Consider the following 21,281-nt stretch of genomic DNA (forward strand, 5'->3'; position numbering starts at 1 on the left):
GAGTTATTCATCCGGAAATGTATCAACAATCGGGAGCTTTGAGGAAGAGTCCTCGAACTCAAGACGAGATAAGTGATCCGCCACCACATTCTCCACCCCTTTCTTATCCTTTATCGTGATGTTGAACTCTTGAAGCAATAAGATCCACCGAATTAGCCGTGCTTTCGCATCTTACTTCGTAAAAAGGTACTTTAAAGCGGCATGATCGGTGTAGACAATAATAGGGGACCCCACCAAATATGACCGGAATTTGTCTAAGGCAAAGACGACGGCAAGCAACTCCTTCTCCGTGGTGGAGTAATTCATTTGAGCTTCGTTTAGAGTTTTGCTTGCATAATAGATGACATATGGATTTTTGTCTTTCCTTTACCCGAGAACCGCCCCAACTGCATAATCACTAGCATCACACATGAGTTCAAAGGGCAAATTCCAATCCGGCGTTTGCACAATGGGGGGAGAAGTGAGGCTTGATTTCAACTTCTTGAACGCTTCTTCACAGGCCAGAGTCCACTCGAATGGAGTATCCTTTGAAAGGAGGTGGCACAACAGCCGAGATATTGCACTAAAATCTTTGATAAAACGCCGGTAGAAATCGGCATGCCCGAGGAAAGAGTGGATGTCCTTGACACATTTAGGGGTCGGGAGGGTGGCAATCAGATCAATTTTGGCCTTGTCGACTTCGATCCCTTTTGATGATACAATGTGGCCCAAAACGATACCATGAGTTACCATGAAATGGCATTTCTCCCAATTGAGCACCAAGTTTTTCTCCTCACACCTCGCCAAAACCTTCTCCAAATTTTCCAAGCAAGCGTCAAATGAATCGCCGAACACCGAGAAATCATCCATAAATACCTCGACGATCTTCTCAATCATATCGCTAAATATGCCCATCATACACCGTGAGAAGGTTCCGGGCGCATTACACAAGCCGAATGGCATGCGTCGATAAGCGAACGTCCCAAAAGGACAAGTGAACGTCGTCTTTTCTTGATCGGGCAAGGCGACCTCAATTTGATTATATCCCGAGTATCCATCCAAAAAGCAACAATAAGCATGTCCCGCAACCCGCTCCAAGATTTGATCAATGAAAGGAAGAGGGAAGTGGTCCTTCCGGGTGCTAGCATTAAGCTTCCGATAGTCAATACATACACGCCACCCGGTGGTGACTCGAGTAGGGACTAATTCATTGTTGGCGTTGGATACCACCGTGACACCGGATTTCTTGGGGACCACTTGGATAGGACTAACCCATTTACTGTCAGCGATCGGATAGATAATTCCCACATCTAAGAGTTTCAAAACCTCCGCCTTCACCACATCTTTCATTATGGGATTCAACTGGCGTTGTGGTTGGCGAGAGGGTTTGACATCGTCTTCGAGGGCAATGTGGTGGGAACAAATTGAACCATCGATCCCCTTAATATCCGTGATAGACCAACCAATGGCTTTGGTATGCCGCTTTAAAATTTCAAGGAGTTGGGATTCTTGCGAGCCGTTGAGAGATGAGGAGATCACCACCGGGTAGGTTTCATGTTCGCCTAAAAAGGCATATTTCAATGTTTTCGGGAGGACCTTCAACTCGAGTTTTGGTGATTGAATACTCGAGGGAAGGGTCTTGCTCTCGAGAGGAGGCAACCCTTCGAATTTAGGAGACCATATGTCCGTCCCACAAACATCTTCTACGTCAAGCAATGAACATAAATACTCCACCTCCGGTGAGACAAGAAAATTTTCTTCTTCGGCGGTAAGACACACCTCCAACGGATCCTTGTACAAGAAAGTGTCCACATGCTCTTGGACCAAAGAATCGATAAGATTGACTTCATGGATGCACTCATCGTCCCCCATTTGGCTCCCAATATTGAAAACATTCACCTCCATTTTCATGTTGCCAAAAGTAAGATTGAGCAAACCACTTCGGCAATGGATAATGGCATCGGCTGTGGCTAGGAAGGGACGCCCGAGAATGACCGAAGTTGACGTTGACGCTTGTGAGGTGGGTACGGGGCAAGTATCCAACACGACGAAATCCACGGGATAGATAAAATTGTCCACTTGTACTAGTACATCCTCCACCATCCCTCTCGGGACTCGAATGCTCCTATCGGCCAATTGAAGTGTCACCGGCGTAGGTCGCATCTCCCCCAATCCAAGTTGTTCATAAACAGAATACGGAAGCAAGTTCACACTAGCCCCCAAATCGAGGAGGGCTTTTTCAATCTTCTTGTCCCCAATAGTGATTGAGATGGTTGGACAACCCGAATCTTTATACTTGGGAACCACGTTGGTTTGAATAATAGAACTCACTTGTTCCGTCAAGAAAACCTTCTTTTGAACATTCAACTTACGCTTTTGAGTGCATAAGTCTTTGAGAAACTTGGCATACGTGGGAATTTGCTTGACGGCATCCACCAACGAGATATTGATTCTCACTTGTTTGAAAAGCTCATAGATCTCGGAGTTGGTATTGGCATGGGCCGGAGCTTTCAAACGTTGGGGAAAAGGAGCCGGAATGTTGGTGTCGGGGGCCTTCGGCTCTTCCTTGGGAGATTTGGCCAATTGCTCACCAACGGGAGATGGCTCCGAGGTTGGTGAGTCAATACGAGGGTCCGGAGCTTGCGATACAATGGGTGTAACCCTTGGTTTGATAGGCTTTGGAGGAATGGCCTTATCAATCTCTTTGCCACTCCGCAATGTTGTAATAGACTTGGCTTGCTCGAGACTAAGCACCGAAGAGCTCGCCACATAATTAATTCCTTGCGGATTTACTTGGGGTTGAGTCGGAAGTTTCCCCTTTTCTTGTTGGAGCATCCCCACTGTATTGGTCAACTTTGCCATTTGATTCTTGATTTCCCCGAGCGTTTGAGTGGTTTGCTCGTTGAGGGACATTTGACTTTGCATGAAAGATGACATAATATCCTCCATTGATCGCTTTTGAGGTTGAAATTGATTTGGCCCTTGAGGAGATCCGGGAGGTGCAAACCCCGGAGGTTGTTGATGTTGAGAGAATCTCGGCGCTCCTTGAGATTGAGGAGGCCGGAAAGCTTGATGTTGTTGAGGCGGTGGAACTAGTGGCGGTCCGGGAGGTTGAAAATCGCTCCACCGGAAATTAGGATGCATCTTCCACCCCGGATTGAAAGTTTGAGAATAAGGGTCAACCGTTGATTAACGGCATTGACCTCCGCTTGCCCGGTTCCTTGAAGAATATCCTTAACGGCAGGGAGCATTTGGCAATCTCCCGTAGCATGACCTGCAATTTCACACAACACACAAAATTCCTCCGCCTTGGCCACAGAGGCCACTCCAGCAACTTTGTTGAGTTGTAAAGTTTCAATTTGGAGAGAAAGCTGGGCGACCTTATGAGCTAACTCATTTTGCTCATTCAATTGAAATTTACCGGAATTGCTCGGAACCGGATTAACTACGTTCTTTTCAGAAGGGTCCGAGCAATCTCAGTTTTGAGTTTTTTCAGCTAATTCCTCAAAATAGTCCCACGCCGCATCAGGGATTTTGGCCATAACTCCACCCACACACATGCTATCCATAAGAAGTCGGGTGCTTGGAAAGCATCCCTTTAACAAATACTCGACTCTTTGAAAAACCGGTAAGCCATGATGTGGGATGGAGTTAAGCAAATCCTTGTACCTCTCCCAATATTGATAAAAAGATTCCCCCTCTCTTTGTTTGAAAGTTTGAATTTGATTCATGAGTTCCTTTGTGAGATGTGGGGGAAAAAATTTCAAGTAGAAAGCCTTTGATAAATCCGCCCAATTTGCCAAAGATTGGGGCCTCATGTTATTCAACCAAATCTTGGCTTTGTCTTTCACGGAAAATGGAAGAGTTTTAACTTTGCGGACTCAAGCTGAGCGGGCGTAGACACTATTGTGGATACCAACTCCTCAAATGCCCGCATATGAGTGTACGGGCATTCTTTATCTTTGCCATAAAAAGATGGCATCATGTTAATGTGATGCATTTTAACGGTGAAAGTATTCGCCTCGGTTGCGGCCGGAAGGACTATAGTGGGCCGCGGAGTAGTACGGGCCGGATTCAAATAGTCGCTCATAGTCCTTTCGGGCACAACCGGCGGCATCTCGCCTTCACCGTTTCCGGCCATTCTTTCTCGAGAAGGGGTTTTTACAGAAAAAGGAGTTCTTTGGGGTGGTGGTGTCCTTGCTCGAACCCGACGAGGAGTTTTGGGTCGAGGAGGAGAAAAAGATCTATGAAGCCTTTTAGAACTCGGGCTCCGAAAGGCACCACGATGACCACCACGCATACACTTTCAAACCCCTTCTCGAGAAACAATGGTAAGCAAGAATAAAGTAAACAGACAAGAGGGGCTATGCCGCCACCTCCTAACAACAGCTCCGAAGGGCTATACCGCCGCCTCGATAAGAGAAGACAATAAAAGAAAAGGTGATTTGTGCTTACCCTAGCTTCGTTAAACCTCACGTTTGAGAAACTCAAGTTAGAGGTATCCGCTAGATTAAGTATAAATCACGCAAAGTTAAAATTAATGAGATACTTATAATGGATTGGCGAACCTCCAAAATAAGCTATAAAAGAAAGCGCTCCCCAGCAACGGCGCCAAAAATGCTTGCGACCTTAGAGTGTGTTGCAATAAGAATACCCCAAGCGTAGGGCTAGGTCGGTTGAAAGCATAATAATACCCGGAAGTCCGGGGTCGAATCCACAGGGAGCGCATCCATAACTTGTTTCAGAGATTAGCTTGTGTAGAGATTTTAGCGTTAGGACCGCCAACCAAACTTTGGCGTTGAGACGGCCAACTGAAGGATTTAGTTAACAGGCTACTTAACCTAACTACGGCTTTTTAATTGGAGATTAAACTAAAGGCTAGGTTTAGGGATAACTAACACCCATAACGCAAGGATAAGCTCGATTCTTCTCTTTCTAACAAATGTGTTAAACATGTCTAGGGTTCTTTTGGAGCATTTAGACAAACACAAGGAGGGACATAGCTCCAAGTATCAAATGTGGCAAGAAGCTTAACCATTGCCTACATTTGATCAAAAAGATTAACACCTCAAAGTTTTGATACATAAAATTGACCCTAGCACATGCTTAAGCTAGAAAAACGAAAATTACATGAGAAGAACAAGCAACACCCTTGGTTACGGGATGCTAACCATCCCACAACCTAACCTTACTACACTACTCACACATATCGAAAGAAGACATGAAATGAGCAAGGGTAAAGATAAGGAGAAAACTAAACATTGATTAAATTCGAAATAAAGACAAGATCCTCGAAGATGAGAAGATTCCTTACAACTTTAATGAAGGTGAAATGCTTCGGAAATAAATGGATCGTACCTAAAAATCTTGCTCAAAGCATAAATGAAGAGAGAGGTGGGAGCTCCATTAATGGAGGTAGAGAGAGAAAGTGTAAAAGATGAAGATGCTCTCCCAATCAGGTCTGCGGGTATTTATAGCCCCTAAAAAATGAGTTACAAAGGTCCTACATGCCCCTAGAAAGCTACAAAAGTCGGGCATAAAAAGCAGATTTTTTCCAGGTTGTACCGGTACCATGAAATCTCGGTACCGGTACAAGTCTTGTTTCTCAGCATTTTGGACTAAATCTGTCCGAGTTGTACAGGTACCACAGATCCGCGGTACCGGTACATTGCTGGCAGAAAACTTCCAAATTGTTTTCTTCTTTCCAACGGCCACTTTGATGCCCTGAATAGCCTTTGACCCTTCTTTACATGCTCCTTGGGACTCGGTGGCGGGATGCCACATGGTCTTGGCTCTTTGGATGCTTTCGGGTTGTTCTCCTTAGCGTTCAAAACGTCTTATTTCCACATTTTACCTATAACACACAAAAACACAACCTCCGTGCAATATCATCTAAATAAAGCAAGTTACGTACGTGAGAGTGACAAAATAGGGATCGATAAGCCCATTTATTTACACTATTGAGGGCTTATCATGACCATTTATGATAAATTGATCAGAAAACTAAAATCTTTTCATCGGTTCAAATAGATTGAAATTTGGAACACTTAATTTTTTTTTTAAAAACCAAATTTTATAAAAAAAAATTGTTTAATAATAATACTAAATTCGTTAATTTGTTAGTAGAAATAAATATTACGGCTTAAATTGTGAAAGAATAATTAAATGTGCAATTACATATAAATCATAATACATAATAATTTAGGGACTATACAAGAGCAAAAGGGTCATTTGATAGCTTTTTATATCATACACCCTCCTTATACCCCCTATTAATCCTTCATCCAAACGAAATATTATTTAATCCCCATCCTCTAATACCTCACCCAAACAATCTACTATTTAATCCCCCTTTATAAATATTATAAATATGACATCAATGTGGGTCATCCCTTATTAACTAATACCCCGTATTATCTTATCTCCCTTTATTAACTAATACCCTCAATTCTTTCCCCGCGTCCAAACGGGCCCTAAGGGTGCTTTTTTGGGTCGGGGGTGGAGTCCGTGGGATTATGGTTCTGTTTCTGAACCGACCCATAAATCACTCTAAAAAATATGAATTGAAATTGTCACCTCTAGTGGCCAATTTCTTTTCCGTGATGTTGTCCCATTTCTTCGAACACGGCCGAAAAACTGCCCAAGTCCAGTGGGAGTTTTTTTTTTTTTTATCAGCAAAAAAAGGCCTTAAAGGCTTCCATTAATATCCTTTTCCAAAACTTTTACAAGAGATGCAGGGGGATTGAACATCCAATTACAAGGAAGAGACTTTCTTAAAGCTAGAAAAGCCACTTCGCGGACCGCCTTGTTAGCCGATCTCCTCACCCATCTGAGAAGGAGTGCACCCTCGTTAGCATAATTCCGAATATCCATCACCAAGGCTCTTACAAACCACGGAGGAACCAACTCAGAAACACTAAGAGTGATCGCTTGCTTGTTATCAGACTCAACTTCTACATCTTTCAAGCCCAAGCTGAGAAGCATCTCACATGCCGTTCTAATGGCATAAAGCTCACCCCCAAGACTAGATGCAGTATGAACAGACCTTGCTATGCCTTCCATCACCTTTCCTTTCCAATTTCGAAGCACCGCGATTGCTTTACCCTTTTTCCCCGGCGTTGGAAAAGCCACATCGCAATTGGCTTTGAGTTTGCTTATGTCCGGAGCCCTCCAGGTGGATGTCTCCTCCTGATTTAGTGGGTTATCCATTTAGGGTTATCCATTTAGTCCAGTGGGAGTTTAAAAGCTCTTTAATTGGATAGGTTTAAAAATTAAATACTATGGAGTACTAAGGCCATCTCCACTCTTTACTTAAAATTTTACCTAAATTTGAGTAAAAATTTGAATAAAAGCTTGATTTGGTATTGTGTGTTTCAATGGGTAAACTCAAATACAATCACAAAATATGTATAAATTTGAGTAAAAACTTCATTAATGGCAATATTGTAAATTTAAAAGTCTAAAATTTGCCTTAAAAAATTGAGCAAGGGTTTGAGTTTAACCAAATTTGAATAATTTGATATAGGTTTGGATAAGGAGTGAATTCAAATGAGAATTTTGAATAATTTTTATTTAAATTTAAGTTTGAGTCAAAATTTGAACAAGGAGCGAAGGCAATCGAAGCAGTACTCCGTTACTTTGCGGAGCCTAGAGTCCTGGACGCTCGGTGGGGAGAAACCATTTATGGACATGCGTACATTCTCTCCCTCTCAATTTTTCTAATTAGAGATTAGAAAACACAAACGTCGCACCACACCGCACCCTCTCCCTCCCCCACAACAATCCCGACGACATGGCTTCCGAAACCCTCCAAATCGAGTCAATCCCCATCGTGGACCTCCGCTTCCTCTCCCAATCCGATCTCCACGCCCTCTCCCACTGCTCCATCGCCTCCTCCTCCTCCTTCGACCCCCGCCGCTCCGACGACCTCGTCATCCCCCAGATCGACCGCTCCGTCTTCAACGAGTCCGCCGGCAGCCGTAAACAGACCTACTCCCGACTCCGCCTCGCCCCCCGCAAGCCCCTTTCCTCCTCCTCCTCCCTCCCCCGCCGCACCCCTGCCGCCGACGATACCGACCCCGAACGCGCCGAAAACCACCAAATCATCGGCCTCCTGAAACAACTCTTCGCCCCCAAACCCAGCGGCGACGACCTGGTCCCGATTCGTGTCGAGTACGGCGAGTCGGCCACCGAGTTTCCCAATGCGGGCCGTGAATCAGTGGCGGAGGGAAATAGGTACAAGGCTCACTTTGATTTCTCGCATATACATTTTGTAGTTTGCACTAAAATTTCGCTATTTTGAACTGCCCCGACTTTCAAATATGCATTCGAAACTCCAAGTGCTCGAGCTGATAGCATTACGAATGAGACTATCATGCATCTTTCCATAATATAATATAAGTCCTCGGGACCAATTGTATACCTACCTTCTAATCAACCTAATAACTTAGTTATATGTTTGAATTAACAAATAGGAAAAATAAATTGCATACGATCTAATTTTTGACCCCACTAACCAAAAATTATGGCTTCGTCCTTGCAGTGAATTGAAGAAGAGGAAGAGGGGGAGGCCTGGTAAGAGTGAAATTAGGGCAGTGGTGGGTGTAGAAGGAGGCAATGCTGTGGTTAAGGATATTGTTGTGTTTAAGGAGGTTTTTGAGGATAGGGACAAAGAGATTTTGAAGGAAGATGTGAATTTGGAGGCACTGGCGAGTGTGGAGGATCCGTACGACGTGGAGTTGCTGAGGAGGACGGAGAATTTGAAGACGGAGGAGGAGGTGCTGGGCTACTTGGGGGAAATAAATGGAAAGTGGGGGACTTGGAGGAGGAAGAAGAAGATTGTGGAGGCAAGCGAGTTTGGAGATGCGCTGCCTAAGGGATGGAAGCTCTTGGTTTCCATCAGGAAGAAACAAGGCCGTGTTTGGCTATTCGTCAGTCGATACATGAGGTACTTCTCGGTATTATTATGGTTTGCTTTGAATCATACGGTTTTCGGTTTTTAGGGGGTTAATATTTGCTTCACTGTGCAGCCTATTAGTATGGAATTATCAAGGAATGTTGGGAGAGTTTAGCAGGTTCTGAAATTCCCATTGTTATGAACTCAAGTTTAGTTTCTACCATGGGAATACCCAAAACAGTTGGGCAATCACTAGCCACTCGATTGGGCTAATTAAAAACGCTTAGGGACACTCGGGAGCTTGATTGTGATTTATAGATTTTAGAGTATAATTAGAATAGATTATAGATTTGTGGAAGTGTTTTGACTATGGGCAAAGTAGATTTTGAGCATAACAGTTTCTGGAATTTAATCAGGAGAATAGATATTGACGTGCTTTTTGGCCATGTTGTCCTTGCCTAGGATTGATAACATTCATTATTATAATGTACTACCCTTTTATGAAAATTCTTTTACTTAAACCTTTTTTTTTAGAACTTGTTAACTTAAATTTTGTGTATTCATGTTACTTGACACATATATGAGCCCCATCTTTGGAAGTCGAAAAAATTAGCTAAAGAAATTGGTCACATTACCTTTAGCAAGCAAGTGCAATAGCATTTTTGTGATTGTTGATCTGTGTTGCCTTTGTAAAAGGGGTGGTAATCCCCCATTGATCACTTGCTTATTCATTGGAAGGTGGCTTCGGTTATGGAGTATGGTTCTTGTTTGGTTTGGGATGCCCTGGGTCTTTTAGAGGGATATTGTAGGTGTGAATTCATTTGTTGTTGGCTCCTCTTTGTTTGACGTCAATCTTTTGGTTGGGACACAATGGGAGGACTTTTCAGGGTATTTAGTTCTGGCGCATGAGCTGATTGGTTTGCTTCGTGGCTTAGACTCCACCTTCTTGGCTTTGTTTCTAATTTGTAATTGGGTGGCATCCCCTTATGCCTTCTAATACCATTTGTTTTGTACCTACCAAAAAAGCAGTTGGATCAATTGTAGCTCGATCATCTTTTGCTTGAGCACACTATAATTTTTTTTTAAAGCAGTCCTTTCTTTTTCCTAATGTCGTTTGAATCTTCTTTCCTTTTCTTTTTCTCATATACTGTAACCTTTATTTTGTTCTCTATTGTCAACCAGTTTCCAAATTCGATGGTTCATGAATCCGTCATTTAGGGAAATGCACTCTTGTCGACGCCACACGACATGGATGTGGCTGTGAGATATGTACCGGACACACCATTTCAAAACGGGACATGGTTGTCTTGAATTTTCAAGGAAAAGAAACATGAACTTAGTTGATGAAACTTGCTAGTTGCTATTGATTAATGTTTGCTGGTTAATAAATTCATCAAAAATAATTGGCCAACTTTTTAACTCGTGTTTATATGAAATAATATACGTAAATTTATTATTTGAGGAATTGCCGCACCCGTATCAAAATTCAGATTTATATCTGTATTTCCTCTCCATCTCTAGGTTTCATGCATACGACTCTTAGATATGCACGCCACACAATAAACACATCCAACTCCACATAACAGAGTCCAATTTCAACTCCACATTTTTCTGTTTAAATTTTCTTTGGTACTTAGTAATGCAGTTAAGCTCTCTTCTCTGCCTCTCTTCTGACACTTGGACCTCTTATGTACTCCGTCGTGTTGTTTTCTTCTTTCTTAGGTCAGCCAAACCGAGGATGGCAAAATATTTGCATTTTGACCTCTAATTTTACTGATGACAATGGTAGTTTATGTGGCTGCTAAAAAGTTGGTAAATATGCATATTGGGGTGGGGAAAAGGTGGTTATTGGTAAGTACGAGGTAGGGGTTTATTCCTGAAAAGATAGGGTTGTTGGCCAAATCTGAAGGACTGGTTTGGCTACCATTTTACTTGGGTTCTATGCTTAGTGAATGTGTTCCAACTTTTTGTGAAAAACTTCACTTGTCCTTTCATTTTGGGCTTCCAATGCCTTTTCCCTAGGAGTCTATTGACATATTGAGGTTGTAAATAATGCGTGGCATATTTTGAAAAAGAAACTAGGTTTGCGGTTGGTTGGACTTTTCCTGTTATCGCTTCTAAACCTTGAAAAGGTGATTCCTTGGCTTGGGTGTTAGATCCTTGATTGTGATTTTCAAGTACAGGCATGTGTCTTGATACCTTGGCTTGGATATTAGATCCTTGATTGTGATTTCAAATTACAGGCATATGTCTCTCATTAGTGCCTGTAGTAGTTTATGAATCTAAATTTTAGTAGGAAATTTTGTCTACAATGATAATGCTATATCTGGAAACTCCTTTGATTAACTCTTCTTACTAACACAATTTCCCCTCATTTCATTTGGTCATACACAGTCCTAATGGACAGCAATTTATGTCGTGGAAGGAAGTTTCCCCTTATTTGCTTTCCTTCTTTGGACTCCCAAATGCCGATCATACAAACTTTGGTCAAAGCAAAGAAAATAATCAGTTGAATTGCAAAATGGCTATTGAAAATGTAAGTTGATTTGTCATATTTCATAAACCATTTCTTTGTTCATCTTTTGAGTTACTTAATTTATGTGATATGCCACAGGCTGCAGATCTCGCTTTCAAAGAGAGAAACAATAGGGGAGAGCTTGTTAGCTATTCACCATCAGTCATTACTTATCTCACAAATCATGATGATAAGCAACTCAGTTCAGAGGTAGGGAATTCCGATCAAATGGGAGCGATTTTGAAGTGCAAGAAGTGCACCATGACTTTTACTGAGAAGGATGATTTATTGCACCACCAGTTGTCATCCCATCGGAGAAGGAGATCTAGACTTGGAACATCCGTCACTGATGGGGTGATAATTAAAGGTGGACAATACGAGTGTCAGTTCTGCCATAAGACATTTGATGAAAGGCATCGTTATAATGGTCATGTTGGGGCCCATATAAGACACCACATGAAGAGTGATGAAGCATCACCAGGAGTTTTGAGCATGCAAAATAATGTTGACCCTGTAACTGTTCCTTCAAAGGAGTCTATGATCCAAACCTCCGTCGATGATGACGATGATGCTATGACACTTAGTGCCGAGACCGATATTGTACTGACGCCTGCTTCTCAAAGTAGATGCCAGGTTGGCTCAGACATAGAAAGTTGCACTGAAGTTAAGGTTTTGTCTGGTGATGAACAGGACACACAGTCCAACTTTTGTAAAGGAAATTCTGGTGAAGAATGTCGTGTTCAGGACAATATAGACAATAAGATGAACAATTGTGTTGGTGGTGTAGATCAGGCTAATGGTATTGTTGCTGCTAAATTTGGTTCTTGTTTGAATTCTGAAATTGCCAAGTCTGATAATGAGAATAATATTATTGGTGAGTGTGCTGCCAACGGAAGTAAAGACTCTCCTATTCAACAGGAAAGAATCTTGGAAAGCCGTCCATGTTCACCCTTTGCTTCTGAGAAAACCTGTGATGCTGAAATCAATGTCAACAGGGAACCTATTATGGTAGAGGAGACAAATAAGGAAGCAAGTTCCAAACGTGTTTCACTTGCTCCCAATCATAATGAAAAAGCATGCTGTATTGGAAATACGGAGGATGTGGATAAAACTAGCCCAATGGGAGGTCCTGAACCTGATACAACGTATTTTGATAGTAAGCTATCTGGTTATGAGCAAACTTGGGGTGTCAAAAGTGATGCGTGTAATATTAATGCAAACAAATTGGAGGAGCCTAAGCTTGATGAAGTTCAAACTTACGAGAATAATGGGATTGGTTTGGGCACACATCACCGAAGAGTCAATACACAGGAGATGAGCCTTGAATTTGGTTCAGTTATTCTATCTGGGAATGAGAAAACTTTTGTTGAAGAAAATGTAAATGAGAATTGCAGTATCACAGAGGTACTACCCAAGCAGAAAGGGAGTTTTAGTGATAGTTTCCTAATTCAGTCTTGTACTGGGAAAAACTTTGGCGATTTTTATACTACGAGCACCATTGAGGAGCCCAAACCTGACAAAGTCCAAAACTCTAGTAATAGTGGGCTAATTCTTGCTTTTGGCAACAATAGTACTGGAATAGTTGCTGATGGTATGGACAATGGTCCGATTGAGCAAACGTTTCGTTTTGAAAATGATCTTAGAATTGAAAACAGCAGAATAGGCAAGGATCCAAAAGAAGAAAGTAGCTTATTTGGTTCATCTTATTACTCCAGAATGGGCGCTTGTGAAAATAATATGGACAGGGTCAACACTGGTAGAGTTTGGGAGGGGCCCATGATTAATGAGGTGGGAAGTTCTGGGTCTGACAACTTGATGATTGGTTTTGGCAGTACTAACTCCCAATCAGTTGGGGATGTGATTCCTGGCTATATGTGGAGAAATGATGAAGGAAATATCTTGCAGAGCACTTTAGCTGATACTTCAACCCAGATGGAGCAATCCTCAGGCTGTTACCCCACTTTCACTCTATTCTCAGATAAGGTATGAGCATCGATATTCGAGATTATAGTATGCCAAAAAGAAACTGAGAAATGTCCTTTATAATCAACAAATGAGTTTACCAAAGATATTTGCTTAAAGTTTATTGTTTCGAGTTCTCCTGATGCTATTATCTTAAGACCAAGACAACTTTTCTTTTTTACTTTTGTTATTTGATTTTCTAACTGATTTTCTACTTGTGTTATGGAATAGCTAGTCTATCTTTATTCTCTTTCGTACATTAGGGACATCTTGTAATGGTGGGAATAATTATCCCATTGGAAGGGCTATTCCAACAAGAAGTGGGATTAACTATTCTTTCCAAAAAGTTAAGGATTAGGCATCCCATTCTAAGATGGAATCCTCCTATACTAAAAACCAGGATACATCTTGATGAAACATGATGCCTCCTTAAAAATGACCTACTCCTACCTCTCCCTTTAATCGTCTTTCTTTGCTTCCTCGCCTTTTCGCCCGGAGGACGACTCTGGAACTGACCTGTTCACATACATTACAAGTTGAAGGTTACGGTTTTATACGTGACAAGTTGAAGGTTAGGGTTTTATACGTTTATGTGTGTTTGTGTGTGTGTGTTTATGTATGTGTATGTGCATGTATATGTGCATGTGTTTGTGTATGTATATGTTATATGTACATGTATGTGTATGTTTATGTATATGCATGTATCACTTTGAAAGTTCCTCATTTGCCTCCCTCGAGTTATTAGTTGATTATCTTTCGTCGTGCATGAGAAACATTTTTTCCTTGTGTTTGACTGGCTGAAGTTTATTGCACAATCTTTTCAAGAGTGACGGTAACTGTCTTAGTTGGTGGATTTATATTTGTTAGATTCTCAGCATAGGAGTATTAGAGAAGAACCCAAGTGATAACTCTTCAAATAGTGATCTCAAATAGTCTCATATGAAGGGAGGAAGTACTCCCTCCCTCCCATTTTGTTGGGCCATCATTGGGAAACCAACTATTTAAGGGAACATGATTATGATAGTATACTTTTGTTAACTTCCATTTTTGCCCCTTGATGGAATGTTTCTTGAAATCCTAACTGACTTATTTAACGTAACAGAAAAGGAGGGGCAAAATGAGAATGTTGCATTACCTTTTTGGAGACTTTTCAAAATGGAATACTTGACTATCTTATGCGGGACTGAGGGAGTCGTAACGAAGTTTATAATTCACATCAGAGAAGTAATGCATTCATGTACTTTGGAAGCTCAACTTATTTGACTTACTTTTTATCACTTTATTTTGTTAATAACCTAGGGTTTTTGAGTCAGCTTAAGTGCACCTCGACTAATCCCAAGGACTAATTAAACTGTCCAGGCGTCAACTGTTGGGGGGCCTGACTAAAGTTAGACTAACATCAGGGCAAAGCCTCCTATAAACTGGACCACTAGAGTTCATGACACTTAAGAAGATTCAAACCTGACCTAGGAGGGAGCAAACTCTTAAGACCAGGCCAAGTCGTTTAACTTCAACTTGTGTTCGAATGGGGTTCTTTATCAAAGGCATTACAATATGAAGACATTTGGTGTCATATAGTTTTACCTGGGTAACATTTGTAACTCTTATATGTTTGATTGGTCTAATTTATTTTTCAAAGAATGTTAGGTGGGTGGAAAATATTCTTGTGTTTTTCCATTTATGTTTATTTTAAATTTGGAAACAAAGAAGTATATGAAAGTAAAGAAATTGTCATCTGCTATGTTGTAATGGTTGAATATGGGGTATTAAGTGAATTGGTGGTATCAACTAACCTACTCCTTGATCAGTAGTTACTTGGAGAAGTATTCTTTGAAATCACGATATTTTAGGAAATTATACCTGAAATACACTGGCTTGTTTATACTTTTGGAATTAATGAAACATTTTAAATGATTGTGAATATAAATAGATTTAAATTATAAAATTGTTAATGTTCGGTATTGTTTTTGGTGAAAACTTATTACTATTTGGTAAAAAGTTACATTTTATCATAGGATGAAAAGTTTAGAGTTAATTTCATTTATTCCATTTGCTTAATATACCAAACATGGGAATGGTCATTTAGTCCTACATAATTCAAGGTTGGCTTACCAAAGCAAGGAATGAGAATGTGTATTATTTCATGCCATTCCCTCTCCGTTCCATTCCCATTCCCACTCCCACTCCATTCTCATTGTGTTCCATTCATGCGCACCAAACATAGCCTTATATAATGTATCATTTCTTGCTTTGGAACTAACTATCCAGAGGCAATATGATGCAACTATGAAGCGTATTGCAAGTTGCAATCTAGAGGGGAGTAGGTTTAAACCTGTAAAGTACACTTTTTATCTTTTGCAAGGAAATGTGTTGGTATTAAATCAAGAATGTAAGGCAGAAAGGAAATAATATGAACACACTAAACTTTTTATATTGGTTCAACTAATTGCTTAGTCCACTCTTTAGTGCAGTTCCCTCTAACATACACTGGTATCCATTATGTTCTCAAAACTTACAGCTGGGTTGGTTTTATAGGGAGCCAACTCTCCTCTGGAACAATGCATTTCTCACCTTAAGCTCAAAACTCATAGGTACATGCAGACCAGTTAATCACAACTTAACAATAAATTTGGTGCTTACCCAAACTTACAGAAGAACAGACTCTTAATTGAAACACAGTGGATTGGGTTCTCTCTCACAAGGCGGGTTTATAAGTGAAGTGCTTTGACCCCTCTAAATAGGGTGAAATAAATGTGTGGCCCACAAAGACAGAGAGTAAAGCAAGATTCAACAATGAAGGCTTTTTTTCTCTTTTGGAGTCCGGAGAAGATGAACTACCGTGTATATCTCAGAGTCTCAGACAAGGGTTTTTTACATAATGCTTTTTGTATGCTTGAAGACTTGGTGATCCTTACCAACCGAGGAGCAGCCCCAAAATCAAATGGCCAAAATTAAAAGAGCTGCCCAATGTATATATGCACTAAATGCAAATCTCCTTTTCCTGCTTAGATAGCATAATATGGCTAGATCAAATCACGCCATCCGGACGACCGGCTAGTCGACCGTCCTGACAGCCGCTCTATCCACCATAGGAGCAACCGGGAGATGATGCAAGCTCGAATTCCTTCAGGCTTGAGAGGAAGTTATGTCCTGCACTTAAAATCGGCAGAATCTGCATGCAGACATGCTATCAATAGCTACTCCAAGCTAGGTTTTAAAACGTTATTGACATTCATACTAGTTAAACATAATCATCCTCAAAATAAAGGAACTAACAATACCAATGTCGGATACTTATATGATATGATACGATACGGATATAGCAATAGGAGAAAAATTGTTAAAAAAAAACAAGGACATGGTACGGCTAGGATACATTAAATTAAAAAGCTTTTCAATAGTTTGTAGCGTTGCACTGTGCATAATAGCAAGTATGGTGATAGAACCATTGTCTTTCTCTTATACAAGTTTACTTGGTAACTTGTTTAACCATTGCAATCCAATTTTATGGAACGCAAGTTTGACATGACGAGAATAGTTTAAAAAGTATCCAAAAAATATGGTACTTCTCATTATGTCTTGTTCCCTAGAAAGTAAGTAAATTCCTAGAAATCTTCTAATTCTATGGAGGAAGCAGTCTAAATGTTGTAAAAGTTCAGATACATGACCTAGAGTATGCAAACAGTACCCAATACTTCAAAAATAAAGAAAACTAAACTCTATATTGTGGATACTTCTGGGATCAGAAGAGTATTGGTATACCATCTGGAATAATCCGTGCTTCATAGTTCATACTGATGCAAGCACCCAGCATTGGTTATTGCATGTCGTACTTTTTTGTTGTTGATCCTTTTGCATGGCGTACATGGATGCAAGTAAAACTGAACTAATTGTAGCTGCTCACTTAGGGGAAGGTACTGTCAACGTTACGATGAATTGGTAGCTTGCTTTTTCTTTTGTTATTGTTTGCGAAACAAATATTTTCCTTGTATTTTACATCTATAATGTTTGGAAAAGAATCTTCTTATCAGGGTCGTTGTTGACTTTCAAGGAAATTTTTTATTTTTATTTTTGATAACAGGGTGAAAATGAGCTCCTTGAAGTTAATGGGAAGTATGACAGCATGCTAGGTTTTGAAGGGGCACAATCAGGTCATATTGAACCTGTGGAGTTCAGTTTTCTGACCACACAAAATTTGAGTTCTCTTCAAGGAGACTCTAAGGCAATGTCATACAATACGGAGGTTGGCCCAGGATTTGATTCGTCGTTTTGGCTTGAAAAGGATGCTTTATCACTGAATACAGCTGCCAACAATCTAGTTACTTCTGTATGTATCTGGTGCACAAATGAATTCCATCATGATCCTGCTCAAGCTGGTACACAAACAGGCGCAATTGGTACCGTGTGTCCAAACTGCAGTGCAAAAGTTTCGCAGCAATTTAATTTCTTCTAGAATGGCTGCTTGTGCTTGAAAACTCCAGTGGCCACAATGACGCATATGATCTTGAATTCTTTATCCAAGGTAATTCTTCTTTAATAACTGAGGTAATTTGAATATCTAATAACCTTATATTCATCAGATGTGCTTGTATGGATGGGACTTGATTTTGTCCCTGGTCAAGAAATATTATCATAACTTGATGAATCGATGGGGAACCTAACAATGTCTTTTCCTAGTGTGCTAGAATTGGTGTTCTCCAAACTAGAGGTTGAGAGTTTATTGCTATGACGGGACACAAACCTGTGAAATGGCTGTCTTTGTTCAGTGCACAATTTGGTGGGATCGTGTTAGGTGCATCCAGGGCTTGTCTTCCAGTCTAGCACACTAATTATCTAAGAGACTAGGCTATTTTAGGCAAGATGGGTAATTTTTCAATACTTTAATCTGGTTGCTTCATCAGGTACCATTAGCAGATTTTGGTTATTGGACAAATCTGTAAATTGCCTTGGTTTTGGGGTAAAGGAGGTGGTTTGCTATTTCATGGCTTTTTACTTGATTGTTAATTGCGAATGAGCCACCCTGCACTTTCTTGAGACTTGTCACAGGCTTGATGTTCTCTGACATTTGTGAGTCTGGGAGTCGGTTTCAGGGTTGTAATTCAGATGATTAGTAGGTAGAAAGAGTATGGCTCAATTGGAGAAATTAGGAGGGTTAGGATAATGTCTATTATGAAAACTATATTTCTTTCTTTGGTGCTTGGGTGATATATAGGCATGACAAGGGACAAAAGAAAGCTTTGTAAACTGGGTCTATTCCATGCTAAACTCAAGCCCTTTGTTAAAATTAAGCTCCCCTGTACAATCTGAAGAAAGAGGATTCACAAATAATAGGAAGAATGAGTTTTTCGAGGGATATGTTTGGCATCTTTGTAGCACGGATACAGAGTTACAGACACGGACATGGATACGAGACACGCCAATTCTAAAAAATGAGGACATGGCAAATTTCTTTTAAATAACTTTTTTAGTTATGCAAACCTACATTGTAACCACTAAATGTTTAGGCTAGGTCTTCCATCGAATGGATTATCAACCGATGGAGTATGCGTATTAGATGCGCATATGTTTTATGTTGTACTTTTGGTCCCATACTTGTGAAGTTAAAAATATTTTACTCCAGGGAAACTCTTAAAATTTATGGAAATCACCATGTCGTATCCCCATGTGTGTCCCACCATTAGAAATATTAGAATTTAATGGACACAATGTGGGCATGTTTGATATGCATCGCCATGTATTCTCGGCATGTCGCGTGTCCCCAATTGTCCGGCACGGATACGCGATCTCTAGGAGTGTCGGTGCTTCATTATTTAGCGTTGATTTAGAGCTAGATTGGGGTGGATGGGAGAGGAACAAAGGAGTCATCATCAGAATGTGCACTGAAGCACTCACATATCTAACAATGTCGTCAATATGTCAGTGCCTTACTTTTGCACATTAAACACCTAGGCAGTGGTGTGTAGCATTATGCGGGTTGTGATTGTCTCTATGTTCATGTAATGTAGTTTGTAAAGTTAGAAACATGGAATACTTTCTAATTAGAAATTTAATAGTTTTTGGAACTGATAGTTCATATTTCTTGCCACAGGCATGTGGGAGACACTGGCGGGGTAGCATTTCTCCAAGTGTAGGTACATCATGTCCCTCAATGGTTGTCCCATGCAAGAGTGCATGTTTTGGAGTTCTGGTACGACTCCCTTCCACTTCTGCTGGAGATTGTGTCAAGAATCCAATATCTTTCTTTTGTCCAAAGGATTTTTCATATCCTCATTGTTAGGATAGATGATTCTTTTGTCTTGTGTTTTTTTGTTGATTCTTTTTTCTTTGCTGCAAATATAGTTGTTAAATTGTTAGCCCCGCATTGAGACACCATCTTGGTGACCACGAGTTGCAAGGCATTTACTTTTAGAGAAGTATGTTTTCTTCTTTAACAGGTGAGAACAGGAAAGCAAACTGGACGGCCTTTGGCTTTGACTTGGTTATAGACAGGCTCATAGTATATTTGTTTCTTATTTTGTTGAATATTCTAGCCCTGTTGCTTGAGAAATTTTTACTCACGCCCAGCCAACTATCAGCCAGGAATCATTGACTGTATATATGCCGTTCCCTGTGGGTTGGTCATGGTTTTCTTTTCCTGATTTCAACTCAGATCTGGAATTTTTTGGTTGGAGATCATAAGAGACTTTTCTTTTCCCTTGAAAGGAACAAGGAGCTATGAATGGAACAACTAGTAAGAGAATTGGACTTGGTTTTTCTTCGGGTTTGGCTTAGTTTGACAGTCAAAGGTTTCTGCTATGAGACCTTGGTTGACCATGAACTTGTTCTTGGCACTTAAGATTTCTGGAGCAAATCATCCATCATTACCTGGTAATTTGTACTCTTAAGTGTATTTTCGATGTTGTCTACCCTTCTTTCTCTATTGTCAGATTTTCGCTGCTTGTTTTCATTTATGTGTGTGTGTATTTGTACGTCGCCATTTAGTTGTCTTTCACACTACTCGTGCCCCTTTTTTTTTTTTTAAATCCTTGCATGTTTTAGATTGGGCTGTGGAGTTCTGAATTCTCTAGAAACCTGACATGCGTGGGCTTTTATTTAAGTGTACAGGATTTGAATTCTTTGGATTTGAGATCTGTGTTCTGATAGCATTATGTGAAACGATGTGGTTTTGATGCACTCAAATGTGTTTTTAACTCTTATCAAAACGATGTTTTGATGCACAACACAATGCTGTCACATCACCCAGGTTCTTTAGGTTTGGTAACTCTAGAAGGCTGGTAGAGACCACCCGATGAACGAAAGAGAGATATGAGGTGAGATCTAAAAATATCGGCACCTGAGGATGGGCACCACCAGGGCAAAGAAGTGGATAAGGCTGCTAAGCTTGGGTAGTGGTGTTGTGGTTTTGGGTGTTTATTTGTCCAGGAAACTGCTTGTCTACTTTTGCACTGCAAAGGACAGTTCGAGTGATCGCATCTATTCAAAAGTGTTTTAAATGGACCAGATTTGCGGAAGTCTCTTACCTATAGGATACTTCTGCAAATCTTGACTATCAATTTTTAATATGAATGACTGTAATTGAACTGTATTGTCTTCTCTGCAGTTGACTACAGAGAATCCGGGTTCGGGTCCAGGTCCATTGTGGGCCCGGGTCCTTTGGTTTGTTGTGATAGTGGATTTGCTCTAGCGCTATAGACGTTGACAGTGGCCCACTATGTTGTATGTTGATTTTTGGTTTGAAATCCCAGAATTCCAACTTCCTTTGTATGGACTGATGTAAATGGTTAGTAGTAACTTTTAGTGCTAAAGCCTTTTGATAATACAAACTGCATAAGGTTGGCATATTAATAAACCTTTTGGCGTACACTTTTTATGCAATAACTTACCAAGTCGCCCTGCCCTGCATAAGACATGGCCTGATGGCCGTTCTTT

The 21,281-nt window shown here is 40.6% G+C and overlaps 2 protein-coding genes and 1 non-coding gene across 5 annotated transcripts; 2 read left to right on the plus strand and 1 right to left on the minus strand.

Annotated features, from left to right (window-relative positions):
- Window positions 1-366: 366 nt before the first annotated feature.
- LOC131328401 (uncharacterized) lies at window positions 367-2,928 on the minus strand. Its single transcript, XM_058361346.1, has one exon. It carries the CDS (start codon window positions 2,926-2,928, stop codon window positions 367-369), a length of 2,562 nt encoding a protein of 853 aa, XP_058217329.1.
- A 681-nt stretch (window positions 2,929-3,609) lies between these two features.
- LOC131331689 (small nucleolar RNA R71) lies at window positions 3,610-3,716 on the plus strand. Its single transcript, XR_009201489.1, has one exon. It is a non-coding gene; the product is annotated as a small nucleolar RNA R71 (small nucleolar RNA).
- Window positions 3,717-7,645: 3,929 nt separating this feature from the next.
- Window positions 7,646-19,874, plus strand: LOC131328900 (uncharacterized). 3 transcript variants are annotated; one of them, XM_058361863.1, is made up of 6 exons: window positions 7,646-8,214; window positions 8,522-8,926; window positions 11,270-11,411; window positions 11,490-13,373; window positions 17,434-17,897; window positions 19,441-19,874. In XM_058361863.1, the coding sequence occupies exons 1-5, from the start codon at window positions 7,772-7,774 to the stop codon at window positions 17,803-17,805; spliced, it is 3,246 nt and encodes a 1,081-aa protein (XP_058217846.1). In that variant the 5' UTR covers window positions 7,646-7,771; the 3' UTR covers window positions 17,806-17,897; window positions 19,441-19,874. The 3 variants fall into 3 exon arrangements, with proteins under 3 accessions (XP_058217846.1, XP_058217845.1, XP_058217847.1); XM_058361862.1 differs by having other exon boundaries at window positions 17,434-17,874; XM_058361864.1 differs by lacking the exons at window positions 17,434-17,897; window positions 19,441-19,874 and adding an exon at window positions 15,824-16,122.
- The last annotated feature ends 1,407 nt before the right edge of the window (window positions 19,875-21,281 follow it).

The sequence above is a fragment of the Rhododendron vialii genome, chromosome 6a, assembly GCF_030253575.1.
Source record: "Rhododendron vialii isolate Sample 1 chromosome 6a, ASM3025357v1".
Taxonomy (NCBI): domain Eukaryota; kingdom Viridiplantae; phylum Streptophyta; class Magnoliopsida; order Ericales; family Ericaceae; genus Rhododendron; species Rhododendron vialii.

Bases quoted from the DNA above. Each gene is read 5' to 3' on its own strand.
- LOC131328900 (XM_058361863.1), top strand. From the start codon at position 7,772: ATGGCTTCCGAAACCCTCCAAATCGAGTCAATCCCCATCGTGGACCTC. The intron at 8,927-11,269 runs GTACTTCTCGGT...GGTCATACACAG, and splicing joins TTCGTCAGTCGATACATGAG to TCCTAATGGACAGCAATTTA. The intron at 13,374-17,433 runs GTATGAGCATCG...TTTTGATAACAG, and splicing joins TCACTCTATTCTCAGATAAG to GGTGAAAATGAGCTCCTTGA.
- LOC131328401 (XM_058361346.1), bottom strand. From the start codon at position 2,928: ATGGAGGATATTATGTCATCTTTCATGCAAAGTCAAATGTCCCTCAAC.